The 26,931-nt window shown below is 43.6% G+C and overlaps 1 protein-coding gene across 1 annotated transcript; it reads left to right on the top strand.

Annotated features, from left to right (window-relative positions):
• Nucleotides 1–7,022: 7,022 nt before the first annotated feature.
• On the top strand, nt 7,023–20,762 carry MIS18A (MIS18 kinetochore protein A). The gene is made up of 5 exons (XM_026513696.4): nt 7,023–7,392; nt 9,996–10,062; nt 13,954–14,076; nt 16,070–16,166; nt 16,737–20,762. The coding sequence occupies exons 1-5, from the start codon at nt 7,047–7,049 to the stop codon at nt 16,815–16,817; spliced, it is 714 nt and encodes a 237-aa protein (XP_026369481.1). The 5' UTR covers nt 7,023–7,046; the 3' UTR covers nt 16,818–20,762.
• Nucleotides 20,763–26,931: the final 6,169 nt, after the last annotated feature.

Genomic DNA, 26,931 nt, shown 5'->3' with positions numbered 1-26,931 from the left:
GATACTGCCAAATTCCTTTCCGTGGAGGTTATAACACTATCAGCAGTGTATCAAACTACCTGTTTTCCTGCACAACAAATTATGTTGTCAAACTTCTAAATTTTATCAAATCGATAGGTGAGCTATTGATTTTCGGTGTGGTTTTAAAATAAATGTGGCAGAGAATCTTTTCCTATATTAAATATTTGCTTTTCTTTTAGTGAGACCTCACATCACACATTTCTTGTCACACACATTTTCGAATAAGAAAGGATATGGTGAAGATACATTTTCTACCTTCAGTTATGTCTGAAAACGTCAACTGTACCTGGATCATGATTTGAGTGGATATGTAGTTCTTGTCTGAAACTTATTTGCCCTCTGAATTTTGAACTTTCTAGCTAACCGAAGTTGAGTTGCTGGTGACACATGTAATGCTACTCTGATTCTTGTGTTTTCTCTTTTTGAAACTTTGGAATCTTCTCTGAAGCATTGGAGTTCTGATATTTCACAATGCTAAGTTTTGGTGTGAGATTATTTCATTTCTCGATTCGGGCAGTTGGCTATTTTATTTTATTTTGTTTTGTTTTATTATTTTATTTTAGTAGGCTCCATGCCCAGCATGGAGCCCAACACAGGACTTGAACTCGTGACCCTAAGATCAAGACCTGAGCTGAGATAAAGAGTCGGATGCTTAACCAACTGAGCCATCCAGGTGCCCCAGCTCTGAGAAATTATATTGTATTATTTCTTTGATTATTTGTTCTCCTTTATTTTGTCTCCCCTGTCTACTTGATCTGGCTATTCGATGTTGGACCTCCCAGACTGATTGCTTATGCGTTTGATCTTTTTTCCCACCTTTTATGTTTCTTAGTTATTTTATTCTATTTTCTGTGAATTTTCTTAAACTTTACTTTCCAATTCTTCTACTGTGGATGCAACATTGCCTCCAATCTCTCTAAAGAGACATAATTTGCATCTTTGATACATATGGTCTCTTCAGTATTATTCCAGATTCAGGACTTACAATCTTCACTTTTTGATCAGTCTGTGTTGAGTTTAGAGAACTTCCCCTTAGTTAATAAGGAGATTTATAGGTGTTTGGTACAGGCATAAAAGACTTATTCCCTGAGACCTTCCTCTGGCTGTATATTTACAAAAAAATGGCCTTCAACAGATGAATGGATAAAGGAGATGTGGTTCATATATACAACGGAATATTACTCAGCCATCAGAAAAGATGAATACCTACCACTTGCATTGACATGGATGGAACTGGAGGGGATTATGCTGAGTGAAATAAGTCAAGCAGAGAAAGACAATTATCATATGGTTTCACTCATATGTTGAACATAAGGAATAGCACAGAAGACCATAGGGGAAGGGAGGGAAATCTGAAGGGTAAGAAATCAGAGATGGAGACAAACCATAGAAGATTCTGGACTCCGGGGGAAAAAATGAGTGTTACAGAAGGGAGGGCAGGTGGGGGGATGGGGTAGCTGGGTGGTGGGTGTTAAGGAGGGCACATGTGGTAATGAGCACGGCGTGTTATATGCAACTGATGAATTGTTGAACACTACATCAAAAACTAATGATGTCCTATATGTTGGCTAACTGAACATAATAAAAACAATGGAAAGAACCAGGGGAAACAAAGGAATGCTTGGAAAGAAAGTGAGAGGAGGCTGACTTAAGAATTTTATACTGGAGGGGCGCCTGGGTGACACAGTCGTTAAGCGTCTGCCTTCGGCTCAGGGAGTGATCCTGGCGTTGTGGGATCGAGCCCCACATTGGGCTTCTTTGCTGGGAGCCTGCTTCTTCCTCTCCCACTCCCCCTGCTTGTGTTCCCTTTCTCCCTGGCTGCCTCTCTTTGTCAAATAAATAAATAAAATCTTTAAAAAAAAAAAGAATTTTATACTGGAAAAGCATTCTTCTGTTACATGATGTTGTAATTCTCCTGAATTAGCCCCCTTGAAAGACTGTGTTTTGAAAACTACAAGGCACTATTAAATATATGGTATTATATTTCAACCATTTGGTGTAGTGGTGTGACTACTGTACTTGGGGTCCAGGGACCTAGGTTCTAGACTGAAGTCTGTGTATTTGTCAGGATTCTTGGCAGTAAGTGACAGAAACCCGATTCTATCTAGTTTAATTAAACACCAGCGGGTTTCTTAATGGGAACGTGCCGTGAGGGGTGCCCCCAGAACTGGAGGGAGACCAGCGGGAGTGGGGATGCCACCGCCACTCTTGATCTGCACCTCATATCTTGTTTCTCCCTGAGGGTCAGCGTCATGTCAGGATGTTCCACGTAGCTGGGGGCCTGGCTGACGACGGCTCTGGATTCTGACACCTGCTCACTTAGAGCCAATCTCTGTGGCCAGGAAGGTGGTGGTGTGGGGTGTGGTACGCATTGGGTAAGACCTTCAGGATGGGAAGCCCCACCACAGCCACCCTGCTGGAACAAGGGAGGGAGTGGAGCAGTTTTCCCAAGAAGAGGGGGAGGGTGCTGGACATATAACAGCCCAGATGTCCACTGTCCCTGCCACTAATTAGATCCGTGACTCCTGAACCAGGCTGGGCCTCAGCCTTTCTATTTGTGGAGCGAGACATGTAGATGAAGCATCTTTGTGATTCTCTCCCAGCCCAACTATATTTCGAATTTACTGAAAATCACGTTTTCTCCTTATTCTTTTTTAACTTGCCTGAGAATGAAATATCTGTTAAAGACCAGAAAAGCGTGATTCCACACATTAAATAGGAGAGGGAAGCAGAACTATTTAAAGAACATCCTGCCTCTGAGGCTTTTTAAGAAGGTGAGGCATATCTCTGTTGTTTTACGCCTGAAGCCCAGATAGAAATATATAACCAAGCTTTTCCCATAGTACATTGTAGCCCCCTGAGGAGGTCTCTGACTGTGCCAGAAGGTCACAGGGGGCCGAGTGCCCAGCATGGCATGCTCTTGGCCAGATGGTCAGGGAAGGCAGCTGTGGATGCCGTTTGGCTCCCAGTATCTCCACCAGTAAGAGTTGGGCCAAGTGGTCCTCAAATGCAGCTGTAGCCAGCTCTCTACACACTAACGGGCCAGCTGACTGACTCCAGGGACCTGCAATCACTCCGCATTGTCCTGCTTGTGTAAGGGTAAGGAAGTGTAGCAATTAAAATCTAGTTCATGATTGTGATTAGCAGCCATTAATTTCGGATTTTCCTCAAGTGCCGATGCACTTTGCAAAAGGCATACGTTCTTCCAGCAAAATTGTCGGGGTCTCATTTGTTTCTTCTCCCCCTTTTTTTTGTTCCTTCTCTCCCCTAGTTATATTTTCCTGCTTTGTCCATCTCTCTTTCTACTGCTGCTAGCCATTGGTATTTATTCACTGTCATCTGTTGTTAATGATAGCAAGGCTTTTGAACCCAGCCAGAAATGAGGGTTTGAATCAGGTAGTCTGAGTAACCACTATGTTGATCAAGAAGGATAGAAGGACGGAATCAACATGGAATCTTATTTTGAATGTTGCTTCCTACTATGACCTTAGAACTTATTTGTTAAGGACAGGCTTTCCTTTGCCCCTAGATCAGGACAAGGGCAGACTGTGTGTGGGGTTCCCTCCCCATTTGCCCCTGCAGATGCATTCACCAACCAGACTTGTATGGACCACATCAATATGCTATGTGCCCTAGGGATGCTGGTGGAACTTGGGAAATGGGGAGCCCCAGCAGGAAACTGGAGGAAGGGATGAGAACAAGGTCAAGGAATTTAATCTCCTGCCTCTCTCCTTGTGAGGTCCACTCAGCTGGCTGCATCCCTTGATGGAAGGGTGACCCTCCCAAAGTGGTATGCTCTTCATAGCTCTCTTTCCTCTGGGAGAATGCCTTCCCCCCATCCCTGTGGGTCAAGGCTGTTAACATGGGTTCCTGATCCCATGAGGATCTCTCCTTCATGCTGTCTATACCTTTCTCATTTGACGCTTTGAAAAGAACCCCTCCCCATGTTATTGCAATTTGAGTGTACTCTCTTAGGTAGTGAACAATTAGGCACCTACTTCAGTCGCAGACAGAATCTCAGTGACAGAATGATAGTGTCCAGTCCAAGATAGTAATCAACACTGCAGTCTTCTTTCCAGGATAAGAATTGTTACCCTCTTCCCCCAGGTGGCACATGTAGGTGGACACCTTCCTCTAGTGGGGGAAGGGTGTGTGGCTGGCCCTGCTTTCTTTTTTCACCTTACCTGTTTCCCGCTATTCTGATTCCTAGGCAGAAATGGGGGACAAAAGGGACAAAATGGTTTTCGCTTGAATTGGTTCTATCATATCCTGGCTTTGCACCCTCTGGCCTGGCATGGTTAGAACCAACTCTCTCCTGGCCCCCTCAGAAACTCCCTGCACTCTCACCCCCAGCTGCTCACCTGTGACCCAGGAAGGTCTCCCCTTGGGTTGGTCTTCCGAGAACCTTTTCACACTTGAATGCTCACCTCTGGAGAATCTTCATCCTTCCAGGTTATCTTGGGCAGAATTTAAGATTCCAGGTGGGAAGTTTGAACCAGCAAAGTTCATATCTGGTTGACAACCTATCTGACTCATCTTTGTTGTACCACCAAAACAGCTTAACAGACTGACTCTCCTGCTGGTCACTGTATCCCCAAACACCTGGGAACCCAGAGGCACTGCAAATAGTTCCTCAAAGTCTCCTCTCGGCTGAATTGAGGCAAGGGGGCAGATACCCTTCACCTTCTCTACTGGAGAGAAGTTGAACTCATAGCCCAGCCTATCTCCAAAGAAATCCTTCTTATGAAATGATCTCGGTCACCATTTTTTCCAGTCCTTAATATTGCCAAAATGTGGGAGGAGGTTTAAGGGCAGGAGGGAATTAAGTCTCCACCATCTGCTCTGAGGATCCTTTCAGGCGAGGGAGGCAATCTGTCTCACACATGTTTTGGCATGTCATTTTTTTTTTTTAAGATTTTATTTATTTATTTGACAGAGATAGAGACGGCCAGCGAGAGAGGGAACACAAGCAGGGGGAGTGGGAGAGGAAGAAGCAGGCTCATAGTGGAGGAGCCTGATGTGGGGCTCGATCCCAGAATGCCAGGATCACGCCCTGAGCCGAAGGCGGACACTTACTGCTGTGCCACCCAGGCGCCCCTTGGCATGTCATTTTTATCTCATCTTGGAGTCTCAGTCAAAATCTCAATATTAACATACCGTATCAGACCATTACATACACTTTTAGTTGCTAGATAAAACAAAACAGTTCAAACCGTCTTCCACAATAAAGAGGATTTGTTGGCTCACATAACTGAAAGAGTCCGGAGGTTGTGTGCTCAGTTTCTCTGTGATCTCTCAGTTCTGCCCATCTCCATGTTTTCAAGATGGCTGCCTTAAGCAATCTGGGTATGTGCTTCTTTGTTCATACCCAGGGAACAAAGAGGACATGTCTTCCCTCATCCACTGAACAAGAGTCTTGAGATTTACTCTGACTGGACCAAACTTGATAACTTAGGTCAGGCTCTTAACTTGAACCGATCCTTATCGCCAGGGGACCACAATGTGCTGATTGACTCAAGTCTTGGGTAGGAGTCTTCACTGCACAGTGACTGTGGAAGAGAGATGGGTTACCCCGATTGGGTTAAACCTCTGGGGATCCATTCCTGGAATTAGAGGTGATGTTAGTGGACACGGGGTTTGGACTCAACTTTATGCAAATCTCCCAGCTGTATAACTAAGAGGAAGGGTTGGAATGGTTGTTCAGGAAGCACCTGCCATCACCCAGTCCAAGGTTATCTTACTCAAGCATCTAATTTTGTCCCCACATAAAATACGGTTTTGTGGGGATCTACATATTTTATATTCATAATACAAACATACTTGTGATTACAGAGGGATTCATTTTGCATTGGGGACGACTTCTCCGTTAGGCACAGTGCCTAGGGCCCATGATATTTTTACAGTCCAATGAAAATGCTTAAATTTCTTTTAAAATCAGAAGAAAAAAAGGCACTTTAAGGCCAAAGAAAATGTTTTAATATAGTATATATATATATATTCATCTTTAGAGTAATACAGTTGTAAAATATAATTTGTATTATAATTATAATAATAATTATTATTAATAGGGAAATGGGCCTACTAAGGTAAAAGTGCACAGGCGAGAAACCAATCAGGCAGCCCCTCTTTGCATTCCTTCTTTACTGTGATATGCCACCACAGAATTTAAGTGTTGACAATAAGAACCCAAAGTCTGAGACAAGGAGATCATCCCTTTGAATTCCGAGGTTACTACCCACTTACTTAAAGAACAGATGTGGGTTTTATCAATGTTGTACCCGGAGATATTATTGTGCTTGAAAACAGCAGTCCAGGGAGGCCAGGCTTGCCTGCACACAAAAAAAGTAGGAGGGAGCGCAATTTCCACCTATTGGAGGCTAATTGGCATGGACACGGTACGTGAGAGTTGAAGCATTTTCAAGCATATCATCTCACTTGATCTCGTAACAACCCCGGTGCAGTAGTGACCCATATAATCCATGAAGAATCAGACTCAGGAAAAGCAAATAGCCTTTCTACAGTTCGCCTCACGGTTACTACGCGTGGCCCACCGAACCCATTGACTAGATCTGTGAAGGGCCGAGAAATCTGTTTTAACCAGCTTCCAGGTGACTCTTAGGCACTCTAAACTTTGAGGGGCTGTAACATAGAGGGTGGGGGAATGAGGCTGTAGAAAGCAGGCGTGCTCCCCTACTCTTCTCTGGGTGGTGTGTGGGGAGGCGTATTCACTTTAGTAACTAGTAAAGGGGCTCAATACCGCTCCCCAAGTACTGGCAGCCGGATCTCTAGCAGTTTCAAGTCCCTAAAGATGGAAACGGACTCAGCCTCAGAGACGACCCGGCGCGGTTCAGCCCGATAAGGAGCATGCGCACTAGCGGGTTGCCCGCCGTCTCTTCCCCTTAGGCTCTGCCCCTCAGGCCACCGCCCCTCTCCGGCCTCCGCCTCCTCGCCCCGCCCCGCCCCGCCCCGCGCAGGCGCAGGCGCGCATTTCCCGTGGCGCTTCGCGACGCGGGCCGTTTGGAGGAATGGCGGGCGCTTGGCCGTCCAGTTGTTGCAAAGGATGCTCTTCTACAAGCTGTACGTGTGGCGGTGACAAGGGCAAGTGGGGCGACTCCTCTCTGTTGGGAAGGCGGCTCTCGGAAGACTCGAGCCGTCACCAGCTGCTGCAGAAGTGGGCAAACATGTGGAACTCCGTGAGCGGGAACGCGTCGGTGGGCTGTGCAGAGGGGAAGCGGCGCGAGGAGGCTGCGGAACCCGCCGAAGAGGAGGACAGGCCGCTGGTGTTTCTGTGCTCCGGCTGCAGGCGGCCGCTGGGCGACTCAATGAGCTGGGTGACGAGCCAGGAGGATACCAACTGCATCTTGCTGCGCTGTCAGTTGCCTCGCCTGGGTGGAAAGTTGGGGTGTGGGGGGGTGAGGGGGTGGGGAAGAGCTTGGGGCCCCCTTCTTTCCAGGCTTGCCTCACCTGGATCGCCCGGCAGGAGAATGCGCGGGGGTTTTGGGGCTGTCTAGGGTTTTTAAAAGCAGAAAACTCTGAGAAGGTGAGATGTCCCAGGAAAAGGGGAGAAGGAGGGTCACCCCTGCACCTTGGGCTCACGAGTGATGGGTCCTTTAATGGGGTTCCCCCAGCCCAGAAGAGCAGCGATTCAATCGGCGTCTTTATGAGCATTGCTCAGTAAGAAATGACCAACAAAACTGTAAGCATTTGGGGTGTTGCCACTCCGCATTACTCCCCACAGAAATTAGCTAGCTGTTAATTCATAAATAATATTGTTAATGGTTTATTTAGGAAATTAAGCTCTTCAGCCACCTGATTCCTGCAGGGGGCTGTCAGGATTGATTTTTCTTAACTTATTAGTTGTGCTAGCAGACGCCTTTACTCTGAAGTGTTAACAACCATAGAGTTGTCAGAACACATTACTATCAGAATTTTTTTTTAAGGGAAACTTGTAATAAAAATACCAACAATCCCTTCAAAATTGGAGAGGAAGGAGTTAATAGTAAAAAAAGTCAAGAAGGTGGCTTAAGTTCTAGCTTCTAATATTGCCAGTTACCTGTATGTTTCTCCGCTATTCCCTCATATTGTTGATTTCATAGTATTTATTTAGGGGAGTGGTTCACATATATTTTTTTGAATGGGTGTAAAAATGGCTATTCTTTTTGGACTTGTGGTTTTCCAGATACAGTTTATTCTCTGAATTCTATAAATAATTGGGGCAGAAATTCACCACAGAGATACCCTTAATCCTCCCAATCTGTGTCTGTTGATAGAGGTCTAGATTGTTTCCAGAGTTGCTGCCATTAGAACAGCATGTACATGGGTTGAAAGTTTTGGTATTGTAGGAGAATGTCTTTTTTTGGTAGGCAAGAAATAGTATGTTTGGTGTTAAATCTTTTATTTTGCTTGTACTTTCTGTTTTTACAGCCTTTTCTGTCTTTTGCCACATGCTGTTTTGTTTTGTTTTATATATAAAAACGCTTCTGTTATTTACTTTTTCTATATCAGTTTTTAGATTTTAAAAAATTATCAGCTTTAGATAATTCGATTTACTGCCCTTATTCACCACTGCTGCCATGAAATATAAAGAAATGAACTCTTGGGCTAATTTCCATTCCCTCCTGCCTCAGTTTGAGTTAGTTTGATTATTTTTACTTTGTCAAGGTTTATAACATTTAAGTTCTGTTCTGTAGCCATAGCATGGTCATTGAACCTTAATATAATATTTATATGAATTTGGTTTTCAACTCCAGGATTCTCATTAATACAAGAAAGTTTATAATTAGTTTTCTCATTTCTGAGTTATTTCATTAATTATCATCAGTAGATCCTCCCCACCCCCACCCCCAAGAAAACTTCGAGGTTGAGTGGTTGAAATGTCTTTCTGTTCTCTTTTACACCAATGGCAACTTGACTACATATACAATTATCCGATCTGCTCTTTGCTTTTTCTCGTCAGGGAACAGCTAGTGCAAAGACCCTGAGGCTAGTGTGACTAAAGAACAGAATGAAGAAGAAAGCAATACAAGGGAGAAAGGAGGGTACCAGCAAATTCAGGGCCTTGGAAGCTGTTCTTCAGAATTGGAATCTATTCTAGTGAGCGAGGCGTTTAAGCAAGGAGGTGATATGACCCAGATTTTTATTTGGAGGAAGCACTGAAGGGAAGAGAAGGTATGGAAGCTGGAGGTCAGTAGGAGCTAGTGCAATAGTCTGGGCAAGAGGAGGTAGTGATGGCTTGGGAGCGTGAGTGAGATTTATGAGGTGGAATCGACAGGACTTATCAGGGGAGTGGATATGGGGGAACAGGATGAGGAGATGAAGACTCAAGGATGACACCCTGCTTTTTGATTTGGGCAGCTAGGTAGATAGAGGTGGAATTCACCCCGTTCAGGTAGCCTGGAGGAGGGGAAATCAATTGCTTTGGACATTTTAGGTGTGATGTTCCTTCTTCATTTCCCTTCTTCCCCTATCCCTTCCTTTATTGGATCCTGGACCTGGATCCTGTGGAAATGTTTCCTGCTTCTGCGGTCAACTGTTGATGGTCTAAATAGAAGATTTTTGTCCAGGTCCCTGAGAGCTCTGCATTTGAACCTGGGGATGTATACATTGACTTTTAGCATCTTTCTTGGGTGTATCCCAACTTTATTATACCTTGCAGGTATTCTTGGTAGTCTATGATTGAATTTCTAATATTTCCAAGTGTTACTGGCAGTTGAATTTTCCCCTCTAATTTTACTCATTTTATTAATGTCAGTGGTTTTCAGGGAAGAGAAAGAAATTACTCTCATTCTGCCATCTTTTTTCCAGAAGACCTCTATACATTTAGTTTTGAACCACCCTTGTGTATATGTGACTCTGGGCTCTTATTTTTTCTGCTTCTCTGAATTCTAAAGTAAAAATTGAATTAGAGGGTCTCTAAGTATCTGCATGTGTATTACAACAAACCACATTAATACATTATTGTTACTTTGCTCTAGGTGTTTCCCGTAATGTTTCTGTGGATAAGGAACAGATACTCTCCAAACGTAAAAATGAAAATGGTTGGTGAGTAAGGCTATAATGTGTGTGAATATGTGTATTAGAGAAAATGTTTATTTTTCAACTAAAAATCTTAAATAAGGTCATTACCAGTAAAATTAATTGGGATAAAGCTTTATTCATGGTGATCAGTATAGAATCAGTCATTTTAGTGTATCAATTCTTGAATGATGGTGGTTATTTTTAGATATTGTGATGGAAGAGTTTCAAAATTTCTAAAGTCACATTCTGACACTCTTGGGTCTTTGGGCTTAGTACTAAAGCAAATTGAAAATAAATGTACAAAAAGAAAATATCATAAAATGTCATAAAATCTCAGCCAAAGGGTGCCTTAGACCAATGCTACCTACTTTTTTTTAATGTCATGTTACCCATTGAAGATGCTAGAATCACACTCACACGCATGGAGATGTGGCCTGTTGAGGTAAACAGACAAGGCTGCATGAGGCCAGAAGCAACCAGCGTGGGGGCTCCAGCAGTCCCAGGCCCCGTGCTGCCGCTCCAGCGTTTGAAGGGATCACCCACCGTCTTGGCGTACCTGCTATCCATTGCTATAAGTGGCATCCTCAGTAAACCGAATGGGAGGCTCTGCCTTTTATAATTGTTACCCAAAATGTGTCTTAACTGATCTGTCTGAAGTAACTTTAGGTGGTATACAAACGACTAAACAGAAATTAATAATCCATGTATCTTTTTTTTAGTGTGTATTTAAAAATACTGGTTTTTCATTTCAAATTTTAAAAACTTACTCCTTTAAGGAGAATTAAATTAACAACAGTACAGGTAGTGTGTGGGTGTGACGGAAACGGTGCTGCTGGCACGCCGGTGACCTCAGTTTGGAAAACCAGCCTAGCTCATTCCTCCTTCTGTAGATGAAGAAAGTAAGGCCTGAGGAGGTGAGAAGTTTGCTAAAGCCACAGGACTGTTTAGTGGTTAGAGCTGAGGTGGGGCCTTTGTCTCTCCTTCCTTCTTGCAAAGTGTTCTTTCTTCTCTCCTTCCCAATTTTAGTTATTTTGATGCCACTTTCATCATTCTTGCTATATCCACAGTTTGCTGTCATGTACTTAATATCTTTCATTACATTGACTCAGGATTTTTATTTACATTTATTTAAAAAGGAATCTAATATATTACTGCCATCTCATTTGCTTGAGCTAGAAGTAACCACCACGAAAACAAACGTTGTTGAACTCTAGCAGAGATGCTGTCACGTGGCTGGTTCTGAGCCTGAGGTCTGTTTTCTCACTGTTGAAAGATTAGCAGCTGTGAGATTCTCGTTAAAGACTTCCTAGCACTGGACTGAGACTTTCTTCTTTTTATAATTAGGATTGATAGGGAACTGAAAAGGAATTGACTCTTACTCTGTGAGCCAGTGTTACTTAGTCCTGTTTACTTGTGTCATCTGAACCCATTGTTTATGCCACATAAATTCAAATTCAAGACGTTCACTAGGGTCCCATATTCCACACTGGGGGAAATACCGTATTGCCTCGGGATGCTCATAAGTTTTTGATCTGACTAAATAGCCACCTGAGCCATTGTGCAACAAGAGCACTCGTGGGTTTTAGAAATGTGCCGTGAAGGTTGCACCGCTGTGTCCTGGGCTCATTCTGTCATTCGTTAAGGTTCTTATACACTCATTTCTTGTCGAAAAATCACCCTATGATTTCTGGCACTGCTTTCTCAGTATTGTTGTTCAGTGTTAAGGGTGAGTTCTGGCCAAGCCCTTGCCAGCGGTTAAAGCGGAAAGACATTACGATAATTGTCGCTCCTCTCTCTTCATTGTTCCTCAGGATCACTCTAGAAGTGTGTATGGGTTTGTGTGTATTCTTCAGTGGTGTTTACTTTGAATTGGGTAATTTGGGATAAAACAAGTTTATCTGTTGATCAGTGTGTTTCGTATTTTAGGTTTATTTAAGTATCCTTTTTGGTTGATTACACCTGCATTATATGTTAGTTCACAATCTTGGTAATTGTATATGGCAGCCTCATAAAGATTATGAGGTTCGAGATGTAGTATGAACATTTTCCTGTTCACCGTTGGTAGTATGGATAGGGTTCCCTCCTGGGCTTTACTAAGAAATAGAAAAAATAAATAGAAATTAAAAAAAAAATTTTTTTTTTAAGATTTTATTTATTTATTTGACAGAGACAGCCAGCGAGAGAGGGAACACAAGCAGGAGGAGTGGGAGAGGAAGAAGCAGGCTCCCAGCAGAGCAGGGAGCCTGATGTGGGGCTCGATCCCATAACGCTGGGATCATGCCCTGAGCCGAAGGCAGACACCCAGTGACTGCGCCACCCAGGCGCCCCCTAAAAAACAATATTTTTAAAAATATAAAAGCATATGGAAGCTTAATGTATGATCAGTGGCATATTATCTAGATAATTATATCACCAGTGAGAACTTATAATTTATTGGGCATTTTGTTCTTTGTTCCATATGTAGCTGCAGTAGTTAAAAAAGTCTCTCTATCTTAGGTAAACAATAGTGCAGTCTATATAATATGTTTGAGTCTTGGTTGGCTCCATTTTTTTGATAACCAGAATAGCTCCGTAGTTATTACCAGTGGCTCAATGCCAATAGGAATTATATAATTCTTTTGAAATAAATGCTATCTTTTGTGATGTATATTATATTATGATCACTAGATTTAAATCTTCAGTTATCAATTTGCTATGTGTTGGGACTGTAATTTATTATATTTATAGAATGGCAAATTTGGATAGGTCAACTTGACAAGGCATTTGGGTGACCGGATTCTAAGATTTAAAGAAGACATGAATTGACATTGGTGGGGTAGATTGTATTCAAATATGCAGAGCCTGAGTTGCGAAATAACTACAATGAAGGAACAATTATGTGGAGAACTTGGGGATCATTAAAATATTTGTGAGTTGCCTCTGTGGAACATACCCATAATGAATAGGAGAGTGTTAGGTGAAAGTACAATTAAAAAGAGAAAGGCAACCCTAACAGGTACATGATGAGCACATGTCAGAGATTTATGTAACTCATTACTGAGGGAGTCAGAACATGGCAAAGCTGGTTTAGGGAAGGATACTCTCTGTAGAACAAGTCTAGATACTGTCCTACGGGAGGAATAGAGCTGCAGCCTTTGAGGTTACCTTTTCTACTAGCCGAGAACATTGCCTCTCTACCAGACTAAAATTATTTGTAATTTTACAAATTATTAATCTTACTAATCTTCTTTCTGTAAGTTATCACCTAACTTCAGAGAGTCTGGGCCTTAATCAGTAGTAAGTAGTGAGCAACGAGTATTACCTTGCAGTAGAGCAAAATATGGCCCATGGGCCAGGCACTTATTTTTGTAAATATATTTATTTTTGGAACATAGACACCGTGCATATTCAGTTATGTATTGTCTGTGGCTGCTTCTGTGCTATAATATAGAGGTGAGTCATTGCAACAGACACCTTATGGCCTACAAACCTAAAATAATCCCTGGATCATTACAGAAAAAATCTGTCTACCCCTGCCCCAGAGTGTTAGTGATTCTTGGTGGGCTTGTTGGACAATACGACATTAATAGGGCATTTGGAATCCTTGTCTTATTTTCAAATTTTAGATAATTTTTCTTAATACCAGATTGAGGCATTTACTTTCTAGCAAAACACCACATCAGTGTCCTCTCATTCACTTTTCTGTATGTCCCATGTCACTAGGTGCTGAAGGCACTATGGCCTGGAGGTGACTGTCTACATGTCTAATATAAACATTTTACTATCATTTTTTTCCTTCTTTATACATATGACTTAGTAGGGTTGGAATAACATATTTTAGCAACTTGAATGTTAAGCGTTTAGGGGTTTTAACGATGGGATTTTTGTTATAACAAGTTGCTACTTTGCTAAAGCAGTGGCACGTCTTCCTCGCAGCATTCTGGAGCCTTTGCACTGCGCAGGGTGCTCGCTCAGCCTCGGCTATGTGTACAGGTGCACACCCAAGAATCTGGATTACAAGAGAGACTTGTTTTGCCTCAGTGTTGAAGCCATCGAAAGGTAAGTGTGCTAAACAAATGGATACCTCATAACTGATTTCTTGGAAAGTTCTTTGCAGAAAGATTGGTATGAAAACATCAGAACTAAATCAACACTATTTGGTGAAAATATATTTTCAAGTAATTTCTGACAATAAAGCCAGTGATTGTTTTGTTTTGTTTTGACCTTATGTATTTGGTATTGGAAAATCAGACATTCTAAATTGTAAGGAGAAAGTGCTGTGAGGACATTTTTCAGAGTAAAAATAGGTTCCATTTTTCCTAAATATTGAATTTAGTTTAATAGGATTTTTTAAGCAGTTGTGTGGATCAATACGTGTTGTCCATTTTATTTTCTCTCCTGGTTTTTAGCTGCCTAGAATATCATGAAGAATTAGGAATTTCAAAACTGGTTAGGAACGAAGTTCCTTTGGTGTTCTGAAAAGAAGAAATACAAAGTCCAACTATTTTCTTGCATCTAGTAAGGAATCACCTGTTTTATATGAGGGACGCAAGAATGTGCCTTCATTCTCCGAGATTTCTATAAAAAGTAAATGTTTGGAAACAAGGCAAATAGGCTGATGACAGATGTCAGTTAAAAAGTTTCAGATTTATGTATTTATTTATTTATAAAGATTTTATGTATTTGAAAGAGAACGCATGAGCAAGGGGGAGGGATTGAGAGAGAGGGAGAAGCAGGCTCCCTGCTGAGCAGGGAGCTGGATGTGGGGCTTGATCCCAGGACTCTGGGATCATGACCTGAGTTGAAGGCAGATGTTTAACCAACTGAGCCACCCAGGCGCCCAAGAGTTTCACATATATTAATGGCCTTCTAATTCATGAGCCTTTTTAAATAGGAAACACAAAATTAAATAAGTCATTTGACCCCAATGTATTTTCACTTATCCTGCAAAAGGTGTAAGCCTCAAGACTTAAAGATGCCTAAAAACCTTATGTATCAGGAAAGAAGAACAGTTTAAGAAGAAGAGAATTTTAATGCCAAGGAACTGGTTGGTTTTAGAAGTGTTTATTTATAGTTTTGGGGTTTTTTTAAAATATTTTAATTTTAAGTAATCTCTACGCCCAACGTTGGCTCAAACTCATGACCCCGAGCTCAAGAGTCGCGTGCTCTACAGTCGGAGCCAGCCAGGCGCCCCTGTTTGCAGTTTTGTAAATGACTCAGTGCCACTTCGTTTCCCACCTCATCTCAGTCTTCTTTCCTACACAGGGTGTTAGTTACCTTCTGCAGTTTTGCCTCCCATGCCATTTTTCAGAAATACAATCACTAAGGCTTCCAAGGGAAGCTTGATGTTATTTGATAAAAGAAGTGACCTGCTGAAGTTGCTACATGTGATGAAAGACTTTGGAGGAAATGCACATTAATCAAGGTTTCTTCAGAGAAATACTAGCACCTTCTTGTTTCCCATTTAGATTTACTGGGTTACCAACATGGGGCTTGTTTTCCTTGTTTCCAGCCCAATATTTCTCTTATCTCATATTTTCTACACCACAGCATCTCCTAACCCCAGAGAGCCAAGCAAAACATAACTCGGAGGATAACTGTTAAAGTTGCCAAATCAAAGTAACCCAGAATTGACTCCATACCTTATTTACTAAAAGTCAAATTTGAAAGTACACATGTTCCCAAAAAGTTATAGAAAGCAAAAAAGCAGTGGCTTCTTCAAGATCTTTTAAAACTTTTTAGTCATAGAATTTTGAACTATGAGTGTTAATATTTTGGCACTCAGTTAACTAAAGAGCAAGTTTGTTCCGGTAATGAAATACTTAGAATATTGGACAATATGTAGGAATGCCTGGACCAAGGTGTTAATGGAGAAAAACTTGATGTTATGTGGTACAACTTCCTGTGTAAGTTGCTAATAACAAAAATAGTTATTTTGTGTTCATTTCATACAAATATATAGTGTAAGATAGAGTTTTAGTGTTATTAACCAACATGAATTTCATATTTGCCTCCTTTTCATGTTTTAACTTTGTACCATGCCATACTGCAGTTATATTTTAGGGTCCTCGGAAAAGCAGATTGTGTCAGAGGATAAAGAACTTTTTAATCTTGAAAGCAGAGTTGAAATAGAAAAGTCTCTGAAGCAGGTAATTCTGTACCTTCTGTATCTCTGTATGAACAACTTCCTGTTAGTGAGCGAGTGCTCCTCCGCGGGCAGTCCTCAGAATGGCAGTGGTTTTGGTCTTAGTACTGTCCTGGTACGAGAGTGCTTATTTTATTTCATTTGTTAGTAAAGTTGATTTTGGGCGTTAGCCAAACTACAACTTAAGCTAAAGCTTTATCAAAAAAAATTACAAGACATTTCATGTCTCAATCAAAACCGTATATATTCTAAAACTAGTAAACTATATTTCATTTGATTCAGTTCTCATGGTATAAATAGCCTGCAATTGTTTTTGAATGTTAACATCTTCTCATGGTCAGAAAGGCAAGGTACCAACGAGTGTATAAAGGAGCTCCAGGTTAGAGGTTGAGAACTACTGATAATAGAATGATACCTTATTTACATAAAATGTAGTTTATGCCTCTAAATACTTTCACATGTAATGCATAACTTTCCATAAATTTAATTCATGATATATGTTTTAATCATTTAATCATGTGCGATTTTAATCATAATCATATGTGTGTCTGAAAATATTTTTTCAATTCAATAGATGGAAGATGTTTTGAAAGCATTACAAACGAAGCTGTGGGAGGTTGAATCAAAATTGTCCTTTACCAGTTGCAAAAGCTGAAATCTCTTCCAAGTGCCCCACTCTGGACTCCCTGCTGATGGACCCTTCTTTCATATGTAGCAATTCTGGTTATCATTTGATTTCACCTAGAATGGAAGGAATTCTAAATGGTTGTATGTATATGTGGTATTCTCTTGTATTGATCAAGTGAGAAGAATTATAGAATTACTTTTACGATACAGTCAGTGGTAGAGAGATGGTTATTTCCTGGTTGAAATTTAAAGCCATTTTATGATACTGAAAATTTAATGAAAACAAATAGCTTTTGTTTTGATAAACTGCCATGATTTTCTGAATTGTTTTCTTTGTATTGAATTCATTATTCATTTCCTTTAAAAAATTTTTCATTCACCTTTAATGCTTTGGGAAATATTTTATATTGAATGGCAAGAAAATCTTACAGGTTTTATCACCTACTGTGCGATTGAATCTCTTTGAAAATGGATGCATAAAGCTCTCTGAAGAAACTGGTCAGTTGAATTACTTGTCAGAACTGTTTGAAAACTAGCACAGGAGCAGAATAGCCTATATTCTAGTGGTGGTAGAATTCCACTCGATCTGCTTCTTTACTACTATATGCCCCCCAAAATCCGGAATAATATTTGCCAAAGAGACTGGTAGTCATCTCTGAGGGTGGGATTCTGGGGAATTTTCAGTCCTCTATAGTGTGAGACTTACAGCAAGCATGTGCTATTTTAAAATCGGGGGAGAATAAAGATTAAAACAAAGTATTTTAAGATTGAATTTTACAAAACTGAGTTGTGGTATTTAACTGAACTTAGAAATCCTGATGGCGTGACTTCCACACACACCTACTGGCTGTGGCGCGGTGGAAAGCCTGCTCAGGAATATAAAGGTAACCCCAGATTTCTCCAGGCACCTTTCTGTGTTTGTTTTTTTTTTGTTTGTTTTTTTGTTTTTTTTGTTTTGTTTTTAAAGATTTTATTTATTTATTCGACAGAGATAGAGACAGCCAGCGAGAGAGGGAACACAAGCAGGGGGAGTGGGAGAGGAAGAAGCAGGCTCCCAGTGGAGGAGCCTGACGTGGGGCTCGATCCCAGAACTCCAGGATCACGCCCTGAGCCGAAGGCAGACGCTTAACCGCTGTGCCACCCAGGCGCCCCACCTTTCTGTGTTTGGGTACAGATGAGGCCACACAACATTAGTACTTAGTATGTGTGAGTAATACAACTCCGTTTCTGCTCAGAAGTTCCCTAGTTATTTCTGAGAATATTTAAATGTATCCTAACAAAAGGTCTTCCGTCAAACCAACTGACTCATTTACAGTTATTGAGTTATTTTCAATGGATTGGCAATTGGCCCCTGATAATTAGAAGTTAGTGAGTCCTTCCAGGTCTCGTCTCTCACAGACTTGCAACCAGGTAGAATATGGTGGAGAGAAAGCAGATACTTGTCCCTGCTGGCAACAGGACAGCCATCTTGCCTCGGTAAGCTTGATGCAGTCCCCAGTGTCTGTCCCCTTCGGTGTTTAGGGACACATCGCGTGGAAGCTCATTCAGAGCAGACGGGCGAGTATGGGAGCAGCAGGATCTGCTAGCATTCCAGTTGTGTGGCTACTAGTACGCCAGCAGTCATGTTCAGGGCTCTTCCAAAGACAGGGTTTGGCTCCCTAATTCCTTTTGCTCTGCTCATACTGGGGCAGGATTTCTAGTCAATCCATGCATCTTGTACACGACTCATTTCACCAATGAAAAATCATTTCTAATACCCACAATGCTGACCAAGCCTCGGTTGTGGGTCGGGAGATAAGTCTCGCTCAGGTGCTTTCGGCTACCTCTAGTGTGGGCCTTCGATTAGCTGTGCCCAGAGTTGTCTTTCCTGTTAAGCCGTCCTTCAGATGAAGCTAGCTGACCAGTCCTGGGTGCAGATGGAAAGCTCCCGCGTGTTTGTGTCACATGCTTCTCACCGGAGTACCTGAAAGAAAATCCCAGGGTATAGTTGGGGTTCATAAGGCAGAGTCTGCATGTTTGGCCTCTGCCCGTGATGTCACTGAGGAATGTTCTTGTCCCCGCCGCAGAGAGAGATCACGAGGCTCCCAAACTCCTCACCCTGAGGCCTCCAAGTGGGACTGCTTTGTCCTCCCTGCGTGCTGCTCTGTGACACCTGCCGGAGGAGGGGGTCTCCTCCATTCCGGGCTAGCCTCTCCTGGGCCACCTGTTGCCCCAAAGCCTGGGAGGCCTGGCTTTTCTGGCTCTGCACGAGGTCTCATCAGAATGCTACTTTTAAAATTCGTCCTGTATATCCACATCCTAAAACCTACAAGACTTGAAGCAACGGGTTCTTGTTTCTGTTCCTTGTAACTGAAAAACAGTGTGCTCTCGTTTCTGGTTGCCAAGTTCTGGTGAAGCACTGCTTGTGAGCAGGAATTATGGTGCTGAAGCAAGAAATGGGCATTCCAGCCCAAATTGCATAAGACCCAGCAAAGAGCCTTCGGGCAGATCTACCCAGAAATTTTTCCTTCAGCCATCCCCTTAAAGTGCACTCCCCAGTTCTTTAGGGAGAAGCTATGGAAACTGATGCCAGAACCTATTACGTGGCCTTTCTAGACTCTTCTAACTATGTATAGAACATTATAGAGTTTCATGCCCGAGTGTGGGTTCTGTCGTTCTCAGCAAATTCTCCCACATGTTTGTAAATTTCCGAGCTTAAGAGCCCACTGTGTCATTGTTCTGTGGGGCATCAACGCCCGGATGGAATGCACCCCACCTGGGTGATTCTAGTCAAGCTCTGGACATTTAAAATGGGCCAAATCAGGAGAGTGTCTCCTTGCAGAACTGGGCCTAGGCATTCAGTGGGAAATTCGTGAACAAAGAAGCTGTGAGTGAGACTAACTTCAGCTTGTTTTTGAGGGATGGTCTCAGGAAGCAGAAATCGTGGGTCAGGATCCCAGTTTAACTGCTTTCTTCTGCCATGTGACCTTGAGCAAATTATTTAATCATTTTTGAGCCTTTGTTTTCTCATCTGTAAAATGAGGATATAATAACCTTCCCTTGAATCACAGATTATCAGATTAGATAATGCTTTTGAGAGTACTTTGAAAACAGTAAAGCATCACAAAAATCAAATGACAGTGATTTAGCCTTGTTTAAAATAGAGTGGATCTGATTCCTCTCCTACCTAGTATACCCATAAGATTCTAGGAATGTAAAGGGAGAAACCTGAAACACCATAATAAAAATATAGTATTACCATTTATTGAATTTACTTCTTTCTCCAAATATAACTTATGAACATTGTAGAAATTTTGAAAAATAGAAGAATGGCACAAAAAAGAAAATTAAGCACATAATCTCACAACTAAAAGAATTACTCACTTTTCGGGGTCTGTCTTTGTAGTCATTTTTATATGCAAATTTGGAACCATACCGAACATACTGTTTTCACTTAAACTACTTCATAACTGTTTCTGCATTGTTAAATATCTTTTATAACCTGATTTTTAGTGACTACGTATTTTTAAGGAAACATTTATTTTAAAACCTGTTTCAGTGTCATCAGATGGTATGCAATTCACACTTAGAGTGGCTTAACAACTCAGTTTGCTTGTCAGATAAGAGGGAAGGCGTGAGAGAAATCTTAAAAACCGGTTACCTCTGTCTGGCTCCAGGGCGTGCAGGAGCTGAGAGCCAGCTGTTACATTGTCAGGAATTTTGTGAGTTGGTTGTCCGACTGTTGGTGGCTTCAACTTGGCCATGGTTGGGAGTGTTTATGCCAGAAAAATCAGCACGTGCTAAAGAACCTGAAAGACACCCTTCCCCTCTCAGCTGGTTTCCCAGGACATTACTGTGTATTCTGAATCTCCCTCCATACTGTTTGACTTAAAGTTTAAGGGAAAGAAAATGATTTCTCTTTTCATCACCCAGAAGACTCCAGCCTAACATCTTTTCATTTAATAAATCTAAAATGACACATTGTATCTTAAGACTTCAGTGAGTACAGCCACAGTGATTCTTCGTCTGGAGAAAAAGCAGAGGTACCTGGAAGCCAATGACTTGGGATTTCGTATAGATAGTCGATGTTATTTATATCTTTTTTTGTTCTTCCTGAATAAGATAAACAGGTGGGCGGTTGCACGCCTATGAGCAAGCAGGGAAAGCTTGTTTGCAATCGCTTTGAACTGCAGGGAGATCATTTATTCTTTGATCTACCCCAGACTGGTTTTGGGTACTGATCATTAATTTTGCTTAATAAGAGCTGAGTCCTACCTGTCTGGCGGGGGTTTACCTAGGCAGGTGATCACAGCGACATGCAGTCAAGGTCAGTTTCTAACCGTAGTCTCTTCAGAATGTGTACACTTGGCTGAAGTCTGGTGATAATAACTAGATGGCCATGTGAAGTGAGGGGTCAGAGCAGTGACGTCCCATACGTGATCTGAACTAGAACTAGCCTCATTTCATTCAAGTCAGCTCCGATCGACTTCTGCTAGCTTGACAAAATTAAATTAAGGCTAACTTTTCCCCCCTAAACAATTACCACCATGGTTTTAGATACCCTCCATCTGACTTTAAGGCAGAGAGACGGACAAGGTCCTCTCGAGGGCCTTTTCAGCCTCCTAACTCATGAGAGCCGAAAAGGGAAATGAGAAATAATTCAAAGGGGGGAAATAAGAATCCCTGAGCTGCCTTTGCAGACTTGAGTTCTCTTCTCCACGCACGCTGTCACCTTCACGTGTCTCCCCCTGACCGCCGTACCCTTACCAGGAACTGTGGGCTTAGAATTCCGGAGGCTACTGGAAAGTAACAGAAATTCTGGAAAAGTAGGGCACATGTTTGATTGAGTAACATTTTCCAAATCAAATATAGGAGTAGGTCACCATTTTGAAGAGAAATGTTCTGAAGCCTTCAAAGGATTTTCCCTGAACGGTACAGACAGCTGCTTTTTCCTCCTTAGTGGCTTCCCTGGGGCTGACTTCTGCTCCTTGGTAGCAAGCACTTAATGATCATTGCCTACGTACCAAGCACTGTGCTGGGAGCTGGGAGCTCACCTGCTTCTCACAAAACCCTCTTGCATAGGAATCCTTCCTCCCATTTTATAGATGCGGAAACCGAGGCTCAGGGAAGTTAAATCTTGGCCCGAATTCCCAGGACTCTGTTGTGCTTTGCTGCCTCCCCACTCAGTCCCGAGCTGCAGTTGAGATGCCTCCTTGGTTCTTAGCAGTCAAATGTGTAAGGGAAGGAGAGTCACTTCCTGCAATGTTAGCAGTCTTAGTGTCTAGAAGGGCTTACAAGTCATGAACGATGCCCTTTTCTATAAAACAAGCTCATTGAGCCCCTTTGTGGCGACTTCCCTCCCCTCTCTTGAGATTCTCTACCTTGAGATTCGCCTGCGGGCCTGGGGCAAGCTCTTCCTCTCCCACCGTCTCGGATCTCCCTCTCCTCCTCGGACCAGCTCCTTTGTGTCATTTCTTCTACTTTATTGCACTTATCACCCCGGACATCAGATTTTACGTTTGTCCGTTCGTCCATCGTCTTTCTGTCGGAGGGTTATCCCCACAAGGGCAGGCAGGGGTTTCTGTCCTGTGGCCCGTGCCAGAAGGGAGGCTGCCACACAATAGGTGCTCACTGAGCACCCAGTGGGGTGAATATCCCTGCATCACCCACCTATTTCCTCACATCTCCAGCCACTGTCCACTCTGTGAACTCCACTCTTGCCCTGCAAGGGGCGTCGTGTGGCCAATGTGGGTGGTCACGGCTGGTCATCGTGGAGAGGGTATGGAGACTTCATTATGACTTTGCTTTTGTGTATGTTCACAAGTTTTTGTCAAACCCAAACACCAGTGCGCTCTCATGCTCTATCTTTAAGGGCATCTGACCTGCCCTCCTGCCCTCTCCACTTACCACCCTTCCCAGCTTCCTCCCTCCTCCTCCCTCCCTTCCTTCTCTCTCTCCAGTCTTTCTTGGACACGTCCACCCTGCCATGACTTCAGGGACCATCCTGAGTCTCTTAAGTCCCACAGTCTTGACGGTCTCCGTCAGGCCCTGGTTCTGAATTCCCGGCGACCTGCAGAGGCCCCCAGGTGCCCTCCATGTGACATGGTCCTTCCTCTTGTGCCCTGGACCTGAAACCCTGATCACATGAACCCCGCCTCCACAACTGTCCTGTCTGCTAGCCTTTCCCAAAGCCATTTGTCCCCGCCCATTTTTGTCTTAGGCTTCATTATCACTTAAACTATTGTTTAGTTGGTCTTCATGCTGTAATCCCCTACCCCCTGATCCAATGAACACGCCATTGTCCAAAGTGTCTCCCCATCCCCGTCATTACCCCACAGTGCACAGCATACAGGTCTCTTAATCTGAGACTCCAGCCTCTTGGCCTGGCTCTGGATGGCTTCCAGGCTCTATCTCCCATTTTTCTTACCTGGGACTCTTGAGCTTTTGCCAGGCAGAACACTCTGTGTCTCACATATGCCATTTTAAAAAATATCTACAGTTTTAACTTGTCCTTCAAGGTCCTGCTGGGATGCTACTTCCTCCAGGAAGCCCTTGTTGATTTCTCTCAGAAGTAATTTCTCCCACTTCATCATTCCTAAATCACTTCAGGATGTTTTTCTTGCCTCCTTTGATTTCATACTATAGTTATGTGGGAAACTTTCTTGCAAGCCTAACTTTTTTTTTTTCCCCAGAGGCCCAACAGGTTGTGGGGCCTCATATGCTGGAGGCAATTAATACTTGTTAAATTAAGAGAGAATTTTCATCCCCTGTCTACTTTGTACAGTTGTGATGGTAAATGGAAAAATCTGAAAAGAAAAACAAAACTAAGCTGTGAAAATGTTTATGCCAAAGCATTCTAAATTGCTTTCAATATTTCAGAATTGACATATAAGAATAAAAAGAAACTGGGCACCTGGGTGGCTCAGTTGGTTAAGCGTCTGCTTTCAGCTCAGGTCACGATCTCAGGGTCCTGGGATCCAACCCTGTGTTGGGCTCCCTGCTCAGCAGGGAGTCTGCTTCTCCCTTTCCCTTTGCCCCTCCTCCTGCTTGTGCTCTCTCTTTCTCTCTCTCAAATAAATAAAATCTCTTTAAAAAAAAAAAAGGAGAAGAATAAAAAGAAGCTATCCCAAAATGCAGTGGTGGGGTGGGGTTAGAACTCCCTGTTAACCATGTAAATAGGAATTCAAGGGGAAATTACCAAACTGAACTAATTTACATGTGTAATTACCCACCTGTGATCATTCTGTCTTATCTACTCCCTCTTTCTCCTCCCACATCAGAGTTAAAAATACTTTGTATCAAACATTTTCTTCCTAACCTAATACAATGCATTCTTGGAATCTGGTGTGTGTGTGTGAAGGCAGCCCTACTGCTTGAAACAACACGCGGACTGACGGTGGCCCCACGGGCGCAGGCGGTGTGGGTCGGGAGCCTCGCACACAGCCCTCGTAAGCCGCCTTCCCAAGTGTGGTGCACGAGCGGAGACTTGGAAGTCGCTGGAGGCATCCCTCCAGGGATGTTGGGTGATCACGAAAGCCCAGAAAGAAAACCGTGGCTTTTCATCCCGTGGACACCCGGCAGGCTTGGTCCGAGGGTGGCCTGAGACGGTTGCTTTCTCGATAAGACAGGAGGGGTGGGGTGGGTGGGCTTTGCCTCAGGACACTTTTCTGGGGGGTGGGGGGGGGGGAAGGATAACCATGGAACTGGGGCAGACGGGCCCTTGAGCTTGCAGAGGCAAATGGAAAAGGGTCATCCAGGTGTGTGGGTATCTGGGGCGGTAGGGAGTTGGCACCCAGGGGGGGTGCTCTCCAGGGGCCTGTGGTCCCTGCAGCGGAGGAATCGGATGGCTCAGCCCGGACCCACCTGAGGGCAGGGCCTTCTCTCCAGTCCCTGGATACTCCCAGCGGGAAGCTCATTAGTCTGCCCTGCCCCAGAACCCCAGTTCAACGATAACCCCCAGAGGGGGGCTCCCCAAGCACGTTCGGATTCGAGATGCGCTGGTTTAGAGGACAGTGACGAAAACACCTCGTTAGTGGTGTTTTGTCACGATTATTCAGTTCTCTGAATCCCATCGTTTTCGCTGTGCCTCCGTTTGACACCCTATTGAAGTAGGTTCTTACGACTCTCCTGCTGGAGTCGGACTGTTCCCGAATCCGACCACTTGGGGCCGCATTTTACCACAAATACTCATCGTGTCGGGCCCGCGAGCGGCCCCGGCGGCTGAGCGGCGGCAGGGGGCCCCTTCCCCAGGTGGGTTGCCTCATCTCGACCTGGGGTTTATCCCTCTCCTAACCGAGCTCCTTAATTAAAATCACATTCCAGGCCCCCCGCGAACCCCCGCCAGATTGCCAACAGCTCCCGTGATTCAGTATTCCTGCCTGAAATTGTCTACACCTACCCTCCCACGAGCATTTCCCCCAAGAGACTTGAGTTTTACACGGAGAAGTTAATTATGTTTTCTCTTGCAGTCACTTCTGGAGTTTCCATGACTCAGGTTCATTACTAAACCCCCTCCCCCGATGCTTTCCCAGTCCTTAATGGGGTGTTTCCCAGAGCCCTTTGGAATTGTCAAGTGAGAGGAGTCGGCCTCCGAAAAGCACATTCTGGTCACCTGGCTGATCTGACTCACAGGACTTCCCGGGAATCCTAGGCTCCATTCAGGCCATTCATTCCTCTGGAAGCAAGAAGGAACGCTATTCTCTCTTTATGGGATGAGGCAACAAAAGCATTTTATTCAGATGAATACATTTTCCAAAACCTTAAAGTAAATTTGGACAATTCCATTTGAAGTCAGATTTGAAACAGAAATTTTTAGGTGTGTGTGTATATACTCGAGCATTAAATTATTTTACCCCACAGAGGGTAGCCCAGGCAAGGAGGGCCTGTGAGCTCGGCCCAGACTGGGGAGCCTGGAGCCTGGGACAGGGGCGGGGGGTGGGGGTCTGGGTCCTGCCATGCCTCAGGCTAGCAGAGCCAGTCTTGTCCTGGGGTTCCCGTCTCCTAGCCTTGGTTTCCCCACGAGGAGGAATGGACTAGAATGATTGATCAGGCTCTTCCTTTCATTAATCTAGTAAAAGCGATCAGAAGTGTTTTGTTGTCCTAATTAAGCGTTGGCGTGAAATGGCAAACGTGACCCGTGGCTGGCAGATCAGACAAATCATCTGGAGTCAGACAGACATTGACAATACTCTCCCTTTCGGAGAACCGAGACCACAGTGGAAGCACCACCCACATTTTCTGCTGCTGCTTAGTCGCACGTGGGCAGCTGGCAGGTGGCGGGTCTTGAAGATATTCTTGAATCAGCCCATGGAATTCTGAATAGAATTACCACACGGGCACGCGAGCACTTTATTTAACAGCAGCTTCTCTGGTCACCACCATTTCATTAAGAAGATTAATCCTTTTATTTTTTTAAATCAGGCTCCACGCCCAGCGTGGAGCTCAACACAGGCCTTGAACTCACGACCCTGAGATAAAGACCTGAGCTGAGACCAAGCGTCCGACGCTCAACCCACTAAGCCACCCAGGCGCTCCAAGAATATTAATCTTTAAAATACAATAGTGAGTCCTCTTGTCATGGCTTGAGTCGCTTTCCGTGAAAAAGATGTATGCCCTGCTATAGTCATTTTACTTTTGCCCATTCTGTCTCCCCTCCAGCCCCCATCACTGTATCCCCTGAGCAAAGCCATAACCAACCAGAACCGAAATTAGTCAGGGCTGGATGTCAGCCACAGAGCAGGCCGAGCAGAAAACCCCGCGATGCCAGCCCACCCTGCAGTTTCCAAGGCAACCCCTTCTGTCTCTCTCCCCAGGCTGGAGGGGCGCCTGGGAGAGTCTATCCTGACGGGGCTCTGAAGAGAACCAGCGCGGGGCGAAAGGATCTGTGAATGAGGACTCTGGTTCCAGTCCTGTTTTTGATTTTCCAAGGGAAGGCTAAGCCTGACTCCCATTTATTTGCTCCAGTTCTGAAACAAGGATTTGAACGTGAATTTGAACTGTGCCGGGGTGGGCCCTGGAGAGCATATTTAAAATATACACAACGACTTTTCAATGATGAAGAAGTAATAGAGTCAGAATTCTCATAGGAAAAAGAAATAATTTTTGTCACTACGTGGGGGGAGGATGACAGGAGCCAAGACGCGGGTAAAGGGCTAGGGGTGGCC

The sequence above is a fragment of the Ursus arctos genome, unplaced genomic scaffold, assembly GCF_023065955.2.
Source record: "Ursus arctos isolate Adak ecotype North America unplaced genomic scaffold, UrsArc2.0 scaffold_4, whole genome shotgun sequence".
Lineage (NCBI taxonomy): Eukaryota > Metazoa > Chordata > Mammalia > Carnivora > Ursidae > Ursus > Ursus arctos.
This window is presented reverse-complemented; position numbering and strand designations above follow the sequence as displayed.

Bases quoted from the DNA above. Each gene is read 5' to 3' on its own strand.
- MIS18A (XM_026513696.4), top strand. From the start codon at position 7,047: ATGGCGGGCGCTTGGCCGTCCAGTTGTTGCAAAGGATGCTCTTCTACA. The intron at 7,393-9,995 runs GTCAGTTGCCTC...ACTTTGCTCTAG, and splicing joins CAACTGCATCTTGCTGCGCT to GTGTTTCCCGTAATGTTTCT. The intron at 14,077-16,069 runs GTAAGTGTGCTA...GCCATACTGCAG, and splicing joins AGTGTTGAAGCCATCGAAAG to TTATATTTTAGGGTCCTCGG.